Source organism: Phyllostomus discolor, chromosome 13 (assembly GCF_004126475.2).
Source record: "Phyllostomus discolor isolate MPI-MPIP mPhyDis1 chromosome 13, mPhyDis1.pri.v3, whole genome shotgun sequence".
Taxonomy (NCBI): domain Eukaryota; kingdom Metazoa; phylum Chordata; class Mammalia; order Chiroptera; family Phyllostomidae; genus Phyllostomus; species Phyllostomus discolor.
In genome coordinates, this window is record NC_040915.2 from 67,666,882 (window position 1) to 67,687,889 (window position 21,008).

At 48.5% G+C, this 21,008-nt stretch overlaps 1 protein-coding gene across 4 annotated transcripts in view; it reads left to right on the forward strand.

Annotated features, from left to right (window-relative positions):
- The window catches only part of APLP2 (amyloid beta precursor like protein 2), a 66,768-nt gene extending 48,931 nt beyond the window's left edge, over positions 1-17,837 (forward strand). For 2 of the 4 annotated variants that reach the window (XM_028527344.2, XM_028527341.2), the window contains 11 exons: positions 1,422-1,552; positions 2,171-2,245; positions 3,828-3,986; positions 4,780-4,908; positions 8,071-8,170; positions 9,655-9,807; positions 11,239-11,274; positions 14,060-14,145; positions 14,844-14,918; positions 15,152-15,307; positions 16,384-17,837. In XM_028527344.2, the coding sequence (XP_028383145.1) occupies positions 1,422-1,552; positions 2,171-2,245; positions 3,828-3,986; positions 4,780-4,908; positions 8,071-8,170; positions 9,655-9,807; positions 11,239-11,274; positions 14,060-14,145; positions 14,844-14,918; positions 15,152-15,307; positions 16,384-16,485 (1,202 nt within the window). In that variant the 3' untranslated portion in view covers positions 16,486-17,837. The remainder of the gene's footprint in view (positions 1-1,421; positions 1,553-2,170; positions 2,246-3,827; positions 3,987-4,779; positions 4,909-8,070; positions 8,171-9,654; positions 9,808-11,238; positions 11,275-14,059; positions 14,146-14,843; positions 14,919-15,151; positions 15,308-16,383) is intronic. The other 2 variants (XM_028527347.2, XM_028527342.2) reach the window with 1 other exon arrangement.
- Positions 17,838-21,008: the final 3,171 nt, after the last annotated feature.

Below are 21,008 nucleotides of genomic sequence, written 5' to 3' on the forward strand. Positions count from 1 at the left end.
GCTGTTGAGATTCTGTTTATATGTATGTGGGAGTTAGGTATTCTTCAGAAGATTCTGTTTTTAGGTTCACTAAATAAAAGGTGTTCTGATGGGTCCTGACTGGTGTGGCTCAGTAGACTGAGTGCCAGCCTGCAAACCAAAGGGTCGCTGGTTCAGTTTCCAGTCAGTGCACATATCTGGGTTGCAGGCCAGGTCCCCAGTAGGGGGCATGCAAGAAGCAGCCACACATTACTGTTTCTCACCTTCTTTCTCCCTCCCTTTCCTTCTCTCTAGAAATAAATAAATAAAATACTAAAAAAGAAAGAAAACAAAAAAAGGTGTTCTGATGGAAAACTTTGGAGTGGCTGATGCATTTGTAGTTATATTTGTCAGTTACATATTTGTTTTAAAGTTCCATTGAAGTTATGCAATTCTGGAAGTTAGGTGGATTTGTTCCTGAATAAAACTTGTTGCATTTGGGCATTTGCTACCCACTTAGCTCCAACATGTCATGGTCTAGCAAGTTGTGCCAGCAAGTCGTGTGTGAGTCCTCCTGGCTTGGGACATCTCGAGGGAATCGAGCTAACAAGAGTTTCCCTACGTATTCCTCGAGAGGTTGCCTGAGTAGCCTCCAATCTCAGTCTTTTCCTTTATGAGATTGGGCTCCATTGTGCAGATGGATGTTACCTTGCCCGGGCGCACTCTGAATCTGTGCTTGTCTGGCAGTGAGGAGCGGTTCTTTTAATGGCTCATTCTCTGGGTGATGCCCTGAAGGCCAGTGAATTGTCAAGTGTAGCAGCTTTGCCCGTCGCATCCAGCAACTTAGTCTTATCCCTGTGGTTTCTGTTATTGGGGGTGGGGCTAAGAGTCCCCCAGTGAATCCGAAAACTGGAAAACTGTAGCTAGAGCACTTGAGACTTTTCTGTACCCAGCCTGTATGCAAAGAACATTCCATTAAATCGGCTTCCCAAAGTAGGTTCTAGCCTAAGAACAGCAAGAAGAAAGGAAAAAACCTGAGCACTGAAGTTCCTTTCAAAATAGAGAATTTGTGGAAGTGCCTCTGCTTGTCTCTGGTCAGCGGCTGTCAGTGACAGCAACAAGGCAGTTGTTTTTTTAGGTTTCAAGATTTCAAGCATTGAGGGACAGTGTAGAGGCAGTGATTTCCTTTTTCTGCCCCAGAAATGCTAAGTAAATGCTTTGCTGGTACCGCATTTATTGGGGTGCCTGGCCTGGCCTGGAGGGTGAGTGTCATGGAGGGGAAGATGACCAGTGTCGTGTGACAGAGCTGGCCCTCGGCAGACAGGAGCACCCTGTACATTGGGTGTGGTACGGACCATCGAGTCCACTGCAGTCCTGAGCCCGGTTTTCCTCCCAGGGCACGGCGCAGTTTCCTCACTGGGCCTCGCCCCCCAAGGAGAACACCCTCTGTCGTTTTGTTTCAGTCCCCCCGACTCCTCTGCCAACCAACGATGTTGATGTGTATTTTGAGACCTCTGCAGATGACAATGAGCATGCTCGCTTCCAGAAGGCTAAGGAGCAGCTGGAAATTCGCCACCGCAACCGGATGGACAGGGTAAACCGCAGCACTTTCCTTATCTTTGTGGTGTTGGGCACTGGGTGACGTGGTGTTCATAGTTGAAGAAAAGGGACACCATCTCCCTAGATTGTCGTGCTGATGTGTCACCTGGGACAGGTGGGGGGTGGGAGCATAAGCGGGCCTCTGTGGTGTGACTGGTCCTTTGCCCCGTCACCTGCTGCGTGCTTGGGTCTCACGCTCTAGGTAGCGTGTGTGCTATTATGTTCTTGCTGCTGGGTTTTTTTGTTTTTGTTTTTGTTTTTTTGCCGTTAACTAGCTTGAAAATTTTATTTTAAAGATGGAAGCTTTATATCGCAGTTGTAAATAGCTAGTGTCATGTGCCACTAGAAAAAGGTAAGTGTAAAAACGTATGACATGGAAGTGAGAGGCTAGCTAGCCACTGTTGCCTGTCTGAGGTTCTGAGTCTTGGGGATGCTCACTTTTCCTCGAAGGGGCTGCGTGAGAGCTCCACGAGCACCGACCGCAGTGCATCATCTGTAGGGTTTCCTGTTGCACAGTTCCCTACGTGAGGTGCAGGGCCTGGCAGTATTTTTAGAGAATGAGGGTGTTGTTTTAGAGATTACTCTAGTTAGAGTGCTTTGACCTCTGTTCTAGGTAAAGAAGGAATGGGAAGAGGCTGAGCTTCAAGCGAAGAACCTCCCTAAAGCAGAGAGGCAGACTCTGATCCAGGTAAGATGCCTCCTTCAGGGACGCAGCGTCCAGCCTGACCCTCTGAGAGGTGGTCAGAGCCTCCTCTCAGGAAGTGTTAGCTGGCCTGCTTTTTTTTTTTTTTTTTTTTTTTTTTTAATGAAACCTCCCAGCTGGTGTTGTCTCGCATAGCTCACCTATGGTAGGAGGAGAGCAAATCCCTCGCCAGAGTACACCGAACTCGTGCCAGAAAGTAACCTTAGCTCAGCCGCGTTTGTTAATTCTGCTTTCCTGGCCAAAGTCCTCAGTCCTCTTCATTCTTAGGCTGTGACTTATTTTTCAGCTGTACTGAATTCTTTCTTTTTTTTCTTGCCTGTCCTCACCCAAGGACATGCTTATTGATTTTAGAGAGGGGTAAGGAGGAGAGAGAGATGTGTGTGAGAGAGAAACATCGATTGGTTGCCTCTCATACAAGCCCCAACCGAACTTGCAGCCCAGGGATGTGCTCTGACCGGGAATCCAGCCTGTGACCTTCCTGTTTACAGGACAGTGCTCCAACCAACTGAGCCACTCTGGTCAAGGTTGGATTTTTTTTTTAACAGACTTATTGAAAAATCATAAAGCATAAAAAAAGCTCTCTGATACCAGTTCATCTCTGACTTTGTAAGGATGGCACCTTAGAATCATGGCCTGTTCCTTTCTACATAGCCAGTGTACCCCATACAGGGAAACTGACCCACCAGCTTGAAACTATACCTTTACTTTTTCATTATTAATTATTTTTAGATTTTATTTTTAGAGAGGAGAAGGGAGGGAGAAAGAGAAGGAGAGAAATATCAATGTGTGGTTGCCTATCACATGGCCCCCCACTGGGGACCTGGCCCACAACCCAGGCATATGCCTGGGCTAGGAATCAAACCGGCAACCCTTTGGTTCACAGCCTGCGCTCAGTCCACTAAGCCACACCAGCCAGGGCCGAAACTATACCTTTAAGTATGGCCAGGTGCTGCACAGAAAACAACAGCTCGCCCTTCAGGACTTCGGTGTGAATGGCTCAGCAGAACTCAGCATGTTACTGGGATACCTTTCCAAATACATCTCCTGTTAGGTGGTGGCTTCAAGATTTGTAAGTTGGTGCTAGCCGTGCTGCATTGTGGAAGGCAGAGCATTTTTTTCCTTGCAGTGCACGTGGAAAAACCAGTGCTGTCAGGGAAATGCTGAGGAGTCCTTCTGACATTTGTTTTACCATGCTGTCATTAGGCAAGGGAGCAATTATCCTATTACATCAGATAAAGTACAGCAGCTCCTCAAATCACGCCGTTTCATTGGCTGTCATTTTGTGATGTTGATGAGATGCCGTGGCAACATAACTTGCATTCATATCAATTAGCCTATGGTAAAATTGGTTTCATTATACATCATTTTGCTTAAAGTCACAGAGGCCATTGATGATAAGTGAGGACTTACCGTATACAGTATTGGGGTCTTAACTGTGCTCCACTCTCTCAACCTGTTGCTGGCTCACACAGGCCCTGGGCAGGGAGAAGCCAGCACTGGGCTTCAAAGTTGTTTGCCTAGACTTCTGGGTGCCATGAATTACATGTTGTCTGCTTCCTGGGTGTAGCACTTCCAAGCTATGGTGAAAGCCTTGGAGAAGGAAGCAGCCAGCGAGAAGCAGCAGCTGGTGGAAACCCACCTGGCCCGTGTGGAAGCTATGCTGAACGACCGCCGCCGCGTGGCTTTAGAGAACTACCTGGCCGCCCTGCAGTCGGACCCGCCGCGGGTGAGTCGTGTGCAGAGCAGGTCGCTGGCGTGAAGGACTGTTTGTGTAGAACCCATGTATGACATTCAGGTCAGTGAAATGACATTTTTGTGACAAGTTCTGGCAAGGCTGGAAGTAAGGAGAGGAGAGGGAGGAAAAGGTGTTACATTGTACTGAGTAGTACCTGCTTCTCTTAGCTTAGCACTGCACTCGGGCCTGCGTGTACCACCTGTGACGCAGAGGAAGCATAACCTCAGCATTGGTTGGTAGTTTTCCAGTTACTGAATTTTTGTAAGAGCCTGATTCTCAAAGACCAAAAACATGCCTTCCATGGACAAAGGCTTTTGAGCCGTTGTGAAGAAGGGGGTAGTTTCGATAGAAACCCTTTCACACCAGTGGTCTCAGGCTCCTTTATGCCTTCGCTCTCTATGACCCGTCTTGCTTTGGGGGGATGGGAAGTATTGCAAAGGAGGGTATTTGTATCCTTCCTGGGTAAGCAAGTACTGTCATTCCTGGGTGACACAGGGGACTGCCTGGTTTGTAATTAAGGTGGCGGAGCTGAGCCAGCAAAAGCATATACTGGAGGAGGATGCAGAAAACAGTGTTTGTTAAGGAGCCGATGGAACTTTGGAACTTAGATTTCGGTGCTGAGAAAGGTAGCCTCTTATTCGTGGTGATAAGAACTTTTGAAAGTACAGCTTTCATTCTTGAGCCTTGTCGAGCTTTACATTCCAAAGGAGATTTTTAAAGCCTTGTTTTTCTGTTTTCAATTCCCTTGGTCTCTGAGTATTAAAACAACTGCTCTGTCCTGCAGCCTCATCGCATTCTCCAGGCCTTGCGGCGTTACGTCCGTGCTGAGAACAAAGACCGCCTGCACACCATCCATCATTACCAGCACGTGCTGGCCGTGGACCCAGAAAAGGCGGCCCAGATGAAATCCCAGGTATAAGAGATGGAGCAGAGACCGCTCTGGGGGGGGCTTCCGGTGGGGCGGTGGGGGGGGGGGGCTGCTGTGCCTGACGGTTGAACCGCACCGGTAGCTCTGCTCGGTGTCAGTCCTTAGAGACAAATATCGATTTCCAAAGACATTAGGTCCAAGATTTGATTTTTGAAAAGTACTATTTTAAAAAGGTATATCCCATACTTTTTTACATTAAGTACTTTCTATTTAAACAGTTTCTGAAAGTTTAGAAATACATGGTTACACTGAAGAGGTAAATCAACATCTGACAGTTCACGTCTGATTTAGGGTAGCACCAGAATTAATATTTGAAATCTTTTTCCGGGCAGCTGTATCAAGCAGGTCTTTAAAATCGGTATCTTGTGTACGTTACACTTTTTGCTCAGACAGACACTTTCACATTCCTAGGTGTCATCCCCATGGTATGTCTAGCTTGTCTTTTTTCTTTCATATTTAATTTAATTATTTAACTTTTACAGGTGGGGAGGGAGAAAAAGAGGGAGAGTAACATCAATGTGAGAGACGAACACAGTTGGTTGCCTCTCGTACACACCCTGACTGGGGACCAAACCTGCAACCCAGGCATGTGCCCCAGCCAGGAATAGAACTTTTGTTCTTTCTGCTTTGCAGAGACAGTGCCCAACCTGCTGGGCCACACCAGCCAGGGCGGGTCTAGGTTTTTTTTACGGCCATCTGTGAAAGTTTGCATCTGGACCCTCTTTCTAACTTTGATATTGTCCATGTATTAGCTTTTTTACCATCATGTTGATAGAAAGTGAACTTGCCTGCAGTACTGCTAGCTCCCTCTTAAATCACAGAGTCTGATAGTTGAGCCTGTTAATTGTCCTAGAGGGCCTTGTGCTGATTTGGCCGATCTTATGCATTTCCTCTGTGTTACAAACGCAGTGCTGTATTGATTGTGGGCGTCCCGTGCGTCCCCCTCCCAGACCTTTGTTGCGTGTATTACGATTGGAAGGTGATCTGCCCAGCTGTCCCAGGAACAGTGCGGCGAGGTTGCTGCTCTGTTTGTTGAGCGCGTATCTGGGTGCTTCTTGCCCAGCTGCCGAGCTGTGCCCTGGCCCCTGGCCATACAGAGTCAAATCCCGGTGTGCCCTTGGGCAGCTCCTGATCTGGAGCAGAATTAATTATATAACGTGTAAAGATGAAGAATAATTGTCATTAAACATAGGTTCCCCATAGCAGTTGGATGCTTGGTGGAATGAAAGAACTCAGGCCCCTGAATGGTGGGAGGAGTGAAAGGGGCCGGGTCTGGGGATGGTCAGGGCCCTCTGGCGTGGGCCTGGAGCCCCCCCTCTTCACGCTGGATGGAGTAGACGAGGGAAGGCCCAGCATCTCCTCAAGAGGCTTCCAGGAAGCTTAGGTGGAACAGTGCATGCATCTGGACCGCGGTTAGGTTTTTTAGGTCTACTTGATTTTATTTAAAGTAATTATTATTATTATTAGTTGTTAGTGGTGGTGGGGTATGTGTGCGTGTGGAAAAACTAGACTATTATGTAGGACTTTATAGGAAAAATGGCCTGTTCTGTGTGATTAGGATAGGAGAGACCTGATTAGTATGTGAAATTAATAACTGGGGAATGAGTTAACCTGCAAGCAAGGTCAGGGTGCCCACCAAGTCGCACAGGAAGTAGAACCCTCCTAAGAAAATCTCGCAGGGAAACCCACCTGTGCTGTGTGATATTTGCTGTCTGCTCTGACCCCTTAATTCTAGTGAAGCTCGGCTGCTGCATCCCATGAACCTTTTGTTCCCCGTGCTGCTGTGTAAGCTCCAGAGAGCCCTGGGCGTGTTCAGCCTGCAGTAACGTACAGAGTCGGTTTAGGGTGAGCGATGGGGAGATTTACCCCCCGTGCTGCAGCTCAGAGGGTCACCCCACAGATGCTGATGGCCAGTAATTCTCGCCCTGGGGCTCGCGTCCTCATGTGGGGCTGTGGACCTTCCTCTCCCAGGTGGCTCCTTATTAGTTCATCTGAACAAGTATAATAATGTCAGCACGTGCCAGGACTGTGCGAGGTCCATGTTTTGGTTTCTATTTGTATTTTTTTCCCATAGGATTTACTCTTGGGCTTTTCCATCCATTTACTTGATTGAAAGAATGGCAGATATAAAATTAAATTGCTTCATCCTTGCTTTCACAGGTCAGAGAGCTATCAATCTGTATACAATAAAGGCCTCTTTCCGTTTAACTCCCCCCACCCCCTGCATTGACCCTTCATGTTAATGGAGTGGAGTCCACAGAGTTAATCCGTTGGTTTAGATCGCCCTCTTTAGGAAGAGCTTGGTCACTGCACGTGTGACCAGCAGGCTGCCTTTTCCAATAGCCTGCGGTGACCTGCCTCGCTGTTGTGTTCCTGGGGTGGAAGGCAGCCTAAGTCACCTTTCTTTTCCGCCCTGAAGTGCTTTAAAAGTAAGTGAGCAGTTTTAATGGCTTTTTTAGAGAAGAGAACAAGCTTGGAAGTTTTACATTGAGAAAGGATAGTGAGCTATGGAAGGTGGATGGCAGGAAAGTCTTTAACAGTTTACATCCCTTAAAATTGGGTTTGTGTGTACCTTTGCATAAATTTTTGGTAGAATAGCTGATTTAATTAAAGAGGAATACACCATGATAATCATTTGAAGCAATCACTTCAGTAAGCAAAGTCTGAATGGTCCCCTCACTCACTAAATCTACTTTTTAACTAGTGATTTCATTCTCTGTACCCCTCTAATCTGACCAGTGGTTAAAAAACATTGACCACCTCTTTCCCATTTTCACTCAGAAACCTTACTGAGTATCTGGCATTGTACAAGCTAGGTTCTTCTTAACTCATTCAGTATGGTTAGTAAGTTCCTCATGTGAAAATCAAATCAGTAGGTGGCTATCGAGAATTGTTCAATTTTCTTCTAACTTGGAGAACTCTGTGCATAAATTCTCAGGTCACTGAGGGGTATTACAGGGTCTGAACACATTCTCACACTTCATGGGTCAGCAAATACGGCGCGGGGGTAACACATTCTTTCTGACCGGCTGCTCTGCTGGACATCGTAGACACGCGCCTGTTCAGCTGGGCTTTGCAGAAGTGTGCGTGTCGGTGCCCCTGCTGGCCCAGCCGTTTTGATGAGTCTCCACCGCACTGTACTTCCAGGTGATGACACATCTCCACGTGATTGAAGAAAGAAGGAACCAAAGCCTCTCTCTGCTCTACAAAGTCCCTTATGTAGCCCAAGAAATTCAAGAGGAGATTGGTGGGTGCTGATGCTATTTCTATCGAAGTCGGGTGGGATTCTTGCTAAGGGTTGAGGCTGATTAGAGAAACAGGACAAGTGAGGCCATGAAGCTGGGCATTAGCACCCCGTGGTTTCAGAAGTCTCGAATTCATGTGTCAAGGTCAAGTACTGGCTGCAGGCCACAGAGCCTTGAGTTTCATTGGCCTTCACTCTGTTACCGGAAGAAAAATCTAGGGTGTAAAATTGCAAGGGACTGGGGGAAGTCTCCTGTTACCCTGTCCTCCCTCGGCCCCTTGATTGCTGATGGATCTCAAGGCACCTACTTTACACACGTTCTCACTTCCTTTTTGTCTTCTGGTTGCTGTTGCCTCCATTTATTCAACAAATATTTATTGTGCCTGTTCATGTTACCGTAGGAGAGAGACAGGAAGATGAGGATCAGAGGGTGATGAGAGCTGTGGGGGAAGGTTAAACCGGGGGAGGCCGGTGGTGAGTGGCTGGGCAGTCAGGGAGGCTTAGGCTTGTCTTGGGGGCAGTCACCTGCGATCTCAAGGGGAGGAAACATTATCACCGTAGGCAGTGACTGCCGCTGAGGCCTGTTTAAATCAAATAGGCCCATTCAAGCAGCTCATGGAGGCCAGAACGTCACGAGAAATGAGGCCAAAGAAGTAGGCAGAGGCCAATTTGTTAAGAGATTGTAGCAAAATCAAGGGGTTTGGCTTTTATTCCAGGATAAGAGAACGTAGTTAGAGGTTTTTAAACTAGTGAGTGATTAGGTCTGGATTATGCTTTTAAAAAGAACATGAATTTTTAAAAAAAATTACTTGGCTGCTTTGTGGAAAGTTGATTAAAATTGGAAACCACCCAGGAATACAAATCGAGGAAAAAGACGGCGGTTGCGCACTGAAAGGGTAATGGGGGCGGGTGGGGGGGGGGGCAGGGGTGGTCTTCGGGATGCGTTTCAGAAGAGGTGAATGGGGTTGGGTGGGGGTGAGGGAAAGAAAGACATCAGGATCATTAATGCCCAGGTTTTCATTGGGAGCAAATGAGTAGGGGGTGGTGCCGAGTTTTCCCGAGGAAAGGGTCGTGTTCACACATCTAAAACAGAAGTCTCTATTGGACACGGAGGGAGGCCGAGGTGGGCTGTTAGATTTGTGTGCCCGAGCTCCAGTAGTAGGCACCAGGTAACAGATCTGGGAGTCTTGATGCATGGGTGGTGGTTTTAAAAATGTGCTGTTACGTGGAATTACTAAAACAGTGAGTTGGTAGAGAAGATGGGGTGCCCAGGATGGAGCCCGGGGGTTCCCAGTGCTGGGCTTCAGCTGTGCCACACAACCGGGAGGCACTGCAGGCGTGGTTGACCATGTTGTGAGCTGGTGAGATGCTCCTCTTGCAGATCTCACATTCTATAAAGGCATGAAGTCGTCTCGTTCAGACTGTGGGTCCTGTCCTGCACCTAGAATCTAGATCTTTCTGATAACCCTGCCATGTCTGTTTGTTAGATGAGCTACTCCAAGAACAGCGTGCAGACATGGACCAGTTCACTTCCTCTATCTCAGAGACCCCTGTGGACGTCCGGGTGAGCTCTGAAGAAAGTGATGAGATCCCGCCGTTCCACCCCTTCCACCCCTTCCCGTCCTTACCTGAGAGTGAAGGTGTGTATGATCCACGGTGCGACTGCTTGGCGGTGGGGGTGGGGTGGGGGGAGGGGGAGAAGACTGCAGTTAAATTGAAGTCAGGTTTTTGAACCTGGATTGTGTGGGGGAGGCTGTGTGCCTAGTGAAAATTGAACAGGGAAAGGGAAACTTGATTCATTGAGCACCTACTACGTGCAGGCATCATAGTGGGTGCCTTCAGATAGTTCAGTGTCACCATGAGGTTAGCCCTATCTCTCACATTTTATAGATGGTTGGTTGAGGTCTTTAAGCCACTGTTTTCCTGGTCCTATCGGCCACCTCCAGCATGTGTAAAACCTTACATGTGGAAGTCACTTTACAGTTGAAGTAGCGCTGTCATGTTAAATTACACCTGTATCTTTCCACAACAGCCCTGGGAGTTAGGGAATGGCACGGCTCGCTGTGGTTTCGGGTGGGGAAAGAGCGACGTTCCTCTCCTTCCAGTCAGCACACTCCCTTCCGTCCCCGAGCTGGTTCTTGGTGTCCAAGGGCCCTCTCAACGCTGTGGGTCTGCCCCAGAAATAAACAAGCTGTGGAATGAGCCTGGCACCCTGTCCAGTGCTGACAGTGGTGGTGATAAAAGTAGTGGCCACAGCTAAATAGTCCCTGTTGAATGCCAGCTTTATGGGTGCTCTCAGTGAATCCTCAAAAGAACCTTCTACTGGAGTTTCCTCATTTGGGGGCTCCAGGGTTTAAAGAGGTTAAGTCTTCCCAGGGTCCTATAGCTGCTAGGTGGAAGTAAGGGTTTGAACCCAGGCTGATTTGGTCCTGTGGTCCTGCGTAGTCAGTTGCCTCTGACCAGATACTGCAGTGCTGGACAGAGGCCTGAGGAAGGCACCCCACGGGGGGTGGGGCGGGCAGCCTCTGGCTTAGCCTTCAGATCTTAATTGCCTTCTGAGCCAGGTGCGCCGGAGGTGCCAACTCAGTTGGCCCTGCAGTGACATGACGGAATCTGGGGAAGGCGGCTGATGAAGACAGGTGCTTCCCTAAAGCCTGCTCTTACAGGGCCCGGACCTCCGCATGGCGGTCTGGTGGCCATGCTCACCCCACTGGTCTGGGTGGAGCGCTTGGGTCTGTCTGACCTAGGGCTGTGTCTCCTTTTCAGAAAACCACAGTCAACACTGACTTCTGAATGCGTTATTTTCTAAGAGAAAAAACTTCGTGGCTAAGCTGAATAATTTGGGATTCTGACAAAAATTTCCCCAAAAGACTCAAGACAGACTATTTCTTTCCTATCTTCTAGTCATTATTGCTGGTTTGTTTATGGGATATTTCAGGCAAGATTTTTAAGGAAGAATACTTTTTGTTCACGTTATAGAGGAATTCTAAAATAGGAAAGTTGAAAGACGCCATTTTTTTTCTTAATCTCCTTTTGTGCTATTTTGTTTTTATTGTTTTCCTTTCTGCTAGACACCCAGCCGGAGTTGTACCACCCCATGAAAAAAGGTTGGTTTGTCCGAGATGTTCCCTCTAAGACCTTCATTCCTGTCCCTTCCCCAGTGTGTCTGAAGTCTCATGTTCTGTTTCATAACATCACCGATTTTTTCCACCTCATTTTCTCAGACGCAGCTGTGGGTGGGGCCTGAGCAGCCCCGTCCCCAGCCTCCGGAATCCGGTGTCAGTGGTGCCGGCTACACGGTGGCCATCTGAGCTTTCCTCTGATGTCCAGAGAGTACCAAAGTGTAACCACAACGGATCCTTCCTAAACCCTTTTACTCCGGGTAGACTTTCAGAAGTATATCCAGTGTAAAAAGGCTGGTTGGGAATGGCTAATATGAAAACAAACATGCTTCATTTCCAGTCAGGTGGAAAGCCTTTTTTCCCTAATCCCCCCTTTATTTCTCTGCTGCTGCTCCCACTTAACATCTTTGCCCTTTTTAGCTGTCCCTTGCCCTTTGTCTGTGCCCATCTGTCTATTGCCAGTTGTCTCATGTCCCCTGAGTTACAGCTTTGATCCAAACATACTAAAAGCTGATGGGCGAACCCGGCGGAGAAGGGTGAACTCGTTGTAGTGCGTCTGACTTTCGGAGCTAGCCTAGCCTCACGTGAGCGCTGCGCTCGGCGCCCGGCCTCCTTCCTCTCGTTCGCCTACTGACACGCTGTCGGTGGGGGTTTGGCTCTTCTGTAGATGAGACAGTGGGGGAAGCCTTAGAGGTGGCAGGACTCGCTCAAGCAATGCATTTCGTAGGCAGAGAAGTGAGAATTTGAGCCCAGCTCCCTCTGTCTTCAGAGCCCATGCTGTTTCCGTTACACGAGATGCCGGCGTCAGCTGCCCAACTTCCCCCTGGTGTCGGGTAGTCCGCAGTCCCTGGAGTCCCTGGAGTCCATTCAGATGTTTGTGTTCTGAGTGTACATTCTGCAAGCCCTCTCTTGGCTTTGTGGGCAGGTGGTGGACAGTCCAGGTGGTGTCCCCTGGCCAAGAACGTGGTGGTGGCTGTGGCACAGCTGCTTCTCAGAACCCGAGAGTACAATCGAAATCTCACACTAGCTTCTATGCTGATGCTTTGTCATCTTCTACTGGGATGTTGCTCTTCGTCACCGTGTTAACATTTCTCCAAACAGCACATCTTTAACTTTGTTTACAGATCAAGTTTAAGATGTTTATAGGTCAGGATGAAATTTCTAGGTTAACTGGCTTTCACCCTCCTTCCTGAACTATGACTAGTTGGGAGAATGTAAACATTAACTTTCGGTCTCTTAAACCACTTGTTTATGTATTTTGTAAAATCAAAATGGTTTTGGTTCATAGAACTAAAAAAGTATTAGAACAGTCCAGACTAGGAGTAGGTCCAGCGCCATGTTATTCATCACATAGGATGCTGCCATTCCTTCTCCTGAGAAAAACGGAGGGAGGGCGCTCAGGCCTGCGGCGCATTGGGCTTGCGCGTGAGTGCCGCGTGGCTGCTTCAGTGGCATTTTCAGACTGCAAATGCCAGCCCTGGTTTAACTTGCCCTAGCATCAGGTCAAGAGATTATTCTTTAAAATGAAAGCTTTATAAAAAACGGTGTCATTCTTGGCTGCAGTCTAATAAGGGGCTGTGTCACCTGGCCTGCAGGGCCAGCACCTGCAGTCGCTGTTAGGAATTGCTCCGTGACAAGAGCTAGTCTGGTTGTGAGCTGGACGCTCTGCTGTGGCTGGCTAATGTCGCCACCTGCCCTTGGCAAGCCGGGGAGAGCAGCGCTTTGCACATACTCGTGTCTGAATGCCGCTCGCTCTTAGGTGGTCACCTTTGAATGCCGAGTGTCTGCTAGGTTGATCTGTTTATAAAAGGTTCAAGTCAGATGTTTACATAGACCTGTATGGGTTATTATTAATAAGGAAGTGGAAAGCTGGAAGTCACACGCTTTGGAGCTAAAAATAAAGAGGATTGCTTCTCACTTTCCTCTCGCTGGGGTAGTGCTGGCTTCAGTCACGCTGCACCTTTGGAGGGCCACGCACCCGTGATGTCAGCTCAGGCCACGTCTGACCTTACCAAGAGGCGAGTTGCTGTTCTTGCTCCGTATATAGAAAGGTACCTTCCAGCCTGGTGTTAGGATTCTGCGTTTCTGTGGAATGCATCCTTCCTGTTCATTCTCTAATAAGCATCGAGGATGTGGCCATCTCTGATCTAGGCCCTGAGGGGGTTACAGCCTAGTGGGAAACTCAGGGGGAAATCAGTAATTCTAGACGGTGGTTTTCAGTGCTCCAAGAGCAGCTGTAGCTTGAAGGACAAATCGGGTTCAAGGTCAGGGAGGTTATTTCAGGCAGAAAGCATGGCTGGCCTGTGGGATAAAATGTCACGCTCAAGGCGGACGTGCAGATTCATTGCTGGTCCAGCTGTTTCGCCATTCGAAGTGAGCCCCTGGTGTCCAAGGAGTGACTGGTGGGGTGACAGCGGGGCTCCGTGATGGCAGTTCGGGTCCCACGCTCGAGAACACCTGCAGGCTCAGCCTCTGTGTCGTTTACCATAAACATTCTCTTCTGAAGGCTTGCATTCCATCTTTCCAAATGGATACAAGTAAGCGCAGTCTCCGCTTTGTTATTCCCATCAGCACTCTGAAAAATTCCCGTTTCATCCATGCGTAGAGAACACAGTGCTTCCTCAAAAGTGGGAACCAAGCAGCATACCTAGTCGCAGGGGGAGGCGTTCAGAGGGGGTTCTCTGCCCCCCCGGAGGGTGTTTGCTGCCTCACCCAGAAGCATGAGGTCAGCCCGTGCTGGGAAATTCAGCTATGGTCTCTCTCCGCACAGGCTCTGGATTGGGCGAGCAGGACGGAGGGCTGATAGGTGCCGAGGAGAAGGTGATTAACAGTAAGAACAAAGTGGATGAAAACATGGTGAGCCCCTTCTCTCTTCTCCCCCGCCCTGCTTTAATTTTGAGGCGGATCAGAGTGGCATTGTTTCAGATGCTTTCCCGATGAACCGCCATATGGTGGAGGCTGGGTGGGCTCCAGCTGCCCCCATAGGTTTGCTGTTACTGTTTAGCTTCTGGGTATAAGATGGAATAAAGAGATGTTTTTCCACAGTAGCTTAAGTTTTTCCATGCAGTGGGAAAACATGTTTGCAGCTAAAGAGATGAATAGAATGTGAGAGGCCATTTTCAAGTGAGTAGAAGTTTCATAACTTGAAAATGGAGTAGAGCTGGCTTTGGTCCTTACATAGCCTCAGGTTTCTACCTCTTAAGTAATTATTATTCTAGCACTGTCTATCGCATTTCTGGGTTATTCTTAACTGAGTTTGATAGTTCAGCGTGGCTTCTTGGTAATCTGTCCTGAGACCTTTATTCACGACAGCCCCCTGAAGGAAACGTAGGTAAAGGCCCTGAAAGGACCCCCCGCTGCATTACCGTGGTCACGCATCCATGCTGTCTCCTTCCTGGGGGCTTCGGTGACTGGGTCTGGGCAAGCGCGCCAGAGCTGCAGGGGTTGTGGGTGTCCGTCGGGTGTCTGCTTCCCGCCTCCAAATAGTGAAGGGAATCATATTTATGCTAAATGTCCTCTTCCACCCACTAACTGACGTGTTCGCACTGTTCCAGGTCATTGACGAGACTCTGGATGTTAAGGAAATGATTTTCAATTCCGAGCGAGTGGGCGGCCTTGAGGAGGAGCCGGTATGTGTGCAGCTCCCGAACCTCGTGCCAGGCTAATCTCCAGGGAGACTGGGAAAGTGGGAGCTCTCTCCCACGGGTGGTTACCGGGAAAGCCGGCACTCAGAGCTCCCTTGGATTTAGAGGCACGACTGAGGGACCTTGACCCTGATCGAGTCACTCATCTCTCAGTTGCTGTCGTTCATGTCGTGCACGCGGTCATGGGGCTCTATTGCACATCTGCTTTGTTGTTTTAGGAATCTGTGGCGCCACTGCGAGAGGACTTCAGTCTGAGCAGCAGCGCCCTCATTGGCCTGTTGGTCATTGCTGTGGCCATCGCTACGGTCATAGTCATCAGCCTGGTGATGCTGAGGAAGAGGCAGTATGGCACCATCAGCCATGGGATCGTGGAGGTGAGTAGCTGGGCTTTCTTCCGACTTGGCCCTGACCTGGCGAGGGTTTCCTCGATGCTGGTGGGAGCTTTGTGGAATTCAAATGTCGGGACTTCTGGGTGCACCACATCATTAAATTGCTCCCTGGGGCCTCCTTTTGTAAGTCAGCCCCAGCTGCATTATGTTGATTCTATGACAAGGGGCTGTTGCTGACTTTCAACATTAATTTGAGCTTTGTGGAATTGTAAGGGCATTTTATGTTTGCAGAGGCTGAAAGCTTTTTCCGATTTCCTTGGTGTTTCCTTTTTTAAGTTATGTTAGGTATTGAGAATGGAGGACTGTAATACTCTCCGTTGTTGTTGACTTGTTTGCTAAGGGACAAACCAGTTCTGTGACACATCAGGCAACTGTGGCAACCAAGAATGAATTAAGACTTAAAAATAGGAACCAGGACTAATATTACTCTTTTTTAATCAGGGAAAAAGCAACAGGAAATTTAGAAAGAACTGGAGGAGACTGTTTCTCTTCCATCTTCTGCTGATTTGTGATTAGAACTGCTTAGCACTCGTCTTTGGTGGGTGGTGGAAATGTCCAGAGTCTCCTGATTCTAGAAAGGGAATACCAAAAACAGTGTAGTGCGCTCTGGAAAACTAGTTCAGATGCTTGCTGTAGGTATATGATTTCATCCCCTGTTGGACACGGACCTAGTTTTAGCATTCCGGAGCTGGCCGGCACACTGCAGGTCATCCGGCCCCATTCCGTGTTTTATGGGGATGCTCACCGGGACTGTCCTAGGTGGCAAGTGGCAGGACTGAGTCCTGCTTGTTACCGTGGAGCCAGGAAATCCAGCTCACTGTTTTCTCCAACTTGGACTAAGCTTTTAGGACTCCAGCTTCAGAAGTGTCGCCTCTTGGACCCTCCTCTTTTCTCTCTCCCCGTCTTTGTCCTCCCCATGGGCTCCTTTGGTTCACCCAGTCAACAGGACACTGGGCTGGTTTCGGTCCCTAGGAGGATTGCACAGCAAGCGGCTGAGGTCTCCTGAGCTCTGTGCCATTCTCCGGGGGCCCTGCAGTGATTCACCGTCTGTGTTCCTCCAGGTCGACCCAATGCTCACCCCCGAAGAGCGCCACCTGAACAAGATGCAGAACCACGGTTACGAAAACCCGACCTACAAATATCTTGAGCAGATGCAGGTGTAAGGGGGAGAAGGTGCAGCTCCTCCCTCCCCACTTCAGCGGGGGGTGCGGAGGGCCGGAGAGGTCCCGCGTTTCGGGTCGACTGCTAACCAGCAGCCACTCCCAGAGGATTTCACCTTCCACCCAGGCCTCTTGGATCATTGAGACTGTCAAGTACTACTGTAGAATCACAATTTCCATTCTTTTAAATGGGCGAAGAAAATGTTAATATAACAATATATGATATATAAACCTTAAATGAGAAAGTGGTCTATTGCAGATATTTGACTGCCGTAGTTTCTTTTTTAAATGAATCAGGCACCCCTCTATCGTATTGTCCTACACAAGCTCTCTGTAGACACGGGCGTGTCCGCGTGCAATGACAGGCTGGCTCTGCAGGCCGTTCCTTCCGCTAGCATTGCGCAAGCCAGCCGAGGCTCACTCACTGTCCTGCCTTTTATTTAGAACATAAATAAAAAGGCAGTATTTCCTTCTTAAATGAGCTCTCACAAGGTGGCTGAGAAACTAAGTGAAACAGGGAATCGTAAGACCATTGAAGCACATCTTGATACCCTCTCAAAATTATTTTAAAGGACCAGTTTCTTGGGAGTCCGGTGTTCCCGCTGCTGGGTGCCTTGGTGCCTCCCCACAAGCCCCATCACCGAGGAGGTCGAAAGCACGCACCTTCCAGCATCTCTAGCCTGATGTATACAGAGTAGGGCGTCCACTACCGCTTTCCTTCTCAAGCCAGTTCTTCCACAGATAGTAGCCAGTAGTTTGTGTATGACCTTTGCTGTCCACCGTTTACTTACCACAGCTGCTTACAGCTCGCCTCCCTCCCAGGTAGTGTCCGAACGTGCAGTCTTCACCTTTCTGGACGTTTCCCTCTGAAGGCACCGACCCTCGTCCCTCCACATTGTACCTGGCCTTCCCTGCCCTCCCTCTCCTGTCACCAGCCTTGTTTTGGTATTCACTCAAGATGACAGTCGCAGGTGGCCGGTGGCCCAGGAGGGACCACGGGAGGCTTGCTTTACGTGGAAGGAGAGCACTGAAACGGTCTGTAGGCACCACGCGAAGCGTCGAAGGTCTCCCCTTCCCTCACACGAATCTTTGTAATGCTTGTGTAGTTGATGTTGATGCTCACGGCTTTTGCTTTTTTTTTTTTTTAATTCTGAAGGTTCTGGTAACCTGTGGTGTATTTTTTCTATTTCCCCGTGACTGTTTTGTTTTTCTTTCCTCCCCTTTCCCTTATCCATGTCTCTTTAAAGATCCATAGTCACCCACTATGCACAGATGGATTTCACCTACAGATTCCTTAATCTGATCTGTGGAGAATGTACAGAGTTTAAACACATCAATAAATACTTTAACTTCCACCGCGACTCCTTGTCTCATTGTTCCGGCGTTGCCCTGTGGTGACGGCGCAACCCTCTTGCCTCCAGGACTGCGGGCACCTTCCTTGCCCGGGGGTCGCCGGGCTGCGGGAGAGCGGGACTAGGTCTGCTCGAGCAGGGTGGACTGTTGAGTTTGAATTTATGTTTTCTAAAGTTCTAAATGGTTAGACCTTGAACCTCCCTGGTTGCTTATTTTGTTTTAGTTTTATTCTGTAATCTGAATGATTGCTTTTCCTTTATCTTCCAGCATTTCTAGTGAGTTTTGTTATTTTAAAATGCCATAAGAGCTGCTTTCTTTTAACATTTCTTTTTATGATGGCACATCCATCTGAATTGATACGTTAGAATTTTTAAAGATTTCTTGCCCTGACCAGTGTGGCTTAGTTGGTAGGTCATCGTCCCACAGAGTAAAAGGTTTGACTCCCGGTCAGGGCACATACCTGGATTGTGGGTTCGGTCCCCAGATGGGGCGCATTGTGAGAGGCAACTGATCGATGTTTTTCTCTCTTTCTCCTTTCCTCTGTCTCTAACAATAAATAAATCTTTAAATATTTCTTCTCTAAATTATCTGCTTTCTTCTGAGTTAATGATCTGTAAATGTGTAGTGGTGATTTGTTTGATCAAACTTAAGAATAAAGTACAAATTTGCCTAAAAAATAGAGGGAAAGTCAGCCAAGAGTTTCATTCAGCAAAATTTAGTAATATGAGATTTTTATTGGTGCTGGAAACAGTGATAGGGCTTGCGGCTGAATTTTCAGAGACATTGCAGCCTTCATTTCTGAGTTGCTTATTTAAATTTTCAGTTAGAGTTGACATTCAGTATTTCCATTTGTGTCCGAAATAACCTGCCATTAGGGGGCGATGTGTTCCCACTGGAGGCGGGTTACCTGCCCACTGCTCACAGCACTGTGTGTGCGGGGAGGTTTCTACTGGAGATCTGAGTCCTTCACATCCAGCCATGCATGCAAGAGTGAAATCAGGAGCTAGTCTCACGGCCTTCAGTATTGTTCAGTGTAATGCCAGCTCACACACACGGTCCGGTTAACATTGCGTAGGCCTGCTTGTGCATGTATGACTGTGCATGTGTGCACATACCTGGTGTGTCTTCCCTAGAATACTGCAATAGGGAGTGTGCATTTTAAGAGCCTCTGACCAGGAAGCACATTGGGATGAACCAGTTGAGCAGGCTGGTTCTCTGTAACCGTCAGCACTTCCTCTTCTACCTCTCCCTCCTTGCAGTGGCCATTCAAGGTGCTAGCAGGAAGGTAGAGATAAAACTTCACAATTTTTTTGAATCCAGTTTCTGCCAGAGTGCGTGTTGCACTTAACCCTGTGCAAATCAGCCGGAAGGATGGATCTAGCGTGCGTTATTCCGAGTCTGACAGACCGGCTTCACTGATCGTAGTGCCTGCCCTCTGCCAGCCGCTTTCCAGGTAGTGTCTCGCTTCATTGTTCTAACCTTGGTCGCGTGGCTTTTCTCCTTGTGCTGGGAGCTGAGATTTTCCTGGAGGGCCTGCCCAGCTCTGTTGGCCAGCCCCTTGCTTAGCACGTGTGTGCCAGCCCTGGAACGTCTTGTGAGCTGGCGAGTGCCAGTAGGGCCTGTGCACGGGGCAGCACTGGAACTTTGCTCCATTACCAGCACTCCTGTTGGTGGCAGCTGCGGGAGAAATGCGGGGCTGGTCACATCGCAGGGGCCCCCGCTTGCATACTCGTTACCCAGTGGGGTCAGTGCTGAGGCGTTCAGGGTTAGAGTTGTAGGTCTTGGCAGCCAGGCTTGCGTAGCTCTTTCACCCTAGATTCATAAGGCTGTAGATACGGTAGCTACGTTACAGGGAAAAGTTTGTTTTTTTTAATTTTGAAAGAAAATGCCATGGAAATACTGGAAGTCGGGCTGGTGAGCAGGCCTGGCCCTTGACCAGCACCACACTGTCCCCTCATCAGGCGCTGAGAGAAACTCACTCATCTGGTTTCGTCCTCGGTGACGCAGCTCTGCTGCCTGTGGAATGTGGCCCTGCCCACCTTGCTATCAGCCCCAGGTGCCGCCTCGGCTGACTTTGTACAGAGCCCTCCTACCCCTCTGTCTGCTTGCAGTTACAAATTGGAGGCAGCTCAGGTGTCCTGGTAATCCAGTCTGGTTTCTGTTGCTGTGACACTGAAACCAGAGTCACATTCTTATTTTAGGGGACCCAGATAGGGATGCGATAAGTCCGTAAGATTCGGGCAGGTCAAGGGGTCTGCTCCAAAGGAATATACTGTCTCTTGTGTTATACTCATGAGAAGCCAGGGACACAAAGTGGATGAGAGGAACCAGAAGGGCCCTTACGGCTTGTCCTGTCATTTTACAGTTGTAACATGGCAACAAAGTCCCATACTGTTCAGCACAGAGCCAAAGTCTGTGGCGTGTGCAACAACGGGTTCTTTCCTGGGACTAAGGATAAAGTCCTTTGAAAACAAGGAGAATGGCCCTGGCTGGTGTGGCTCAGTGGATTGAGTGCAGGCCTGTGAACTAAAGGGCCGTTGGTTCAGTTCCCAGTCAGGGCACACACCTGGGTTATGGGTCAGGTCCCCAGTTGAGGGTGCGCAAGAGGCAACCACACATTGATGGTTCTCTCCCTCTTTCTCCCTCCCTTCCCCTCTCTCTAAAAATAAATAAATAAAAACCTTAAAAAAAAAAACAAAGCAGGGAGAATGGTATCTTGCCTTGTTACCTACTATGGAAAAGGAGAAACTGTCCTCTGTGGGTATTTACATTGCGCCAGCCTTAGCAGTCTCAGACTAGGAGTGCGCTTCCTCTGGGCAGTGGTCCCGGTGTGCAGAGAATGGTACAGGAGACATAATTTAACTTAATTTCTTCCCTAGAAATGGATAGGACATGGCTTTCTTGAGGAATCTTCATAAGTTCTCTGGCCAGGTTCATCCAGGTCTGGTTGAAGTTAAAATACCGAGATCAGTGGCTCTTTATGATTAGAGCAACAGCCTCCATCAAGAAAACATTTTTAGCACGTACCTTACATGTATACTTATTTTAAAATTATATATGTGTCCTACCATAAATAAAAACTTGGGGAATATAAAAAGATGATCCTTCCACTTGAAGTTTATGAAGGGTACCAAGCTTTGGGGGTCCAGTAAAATATTACTAGTCTTAATTAA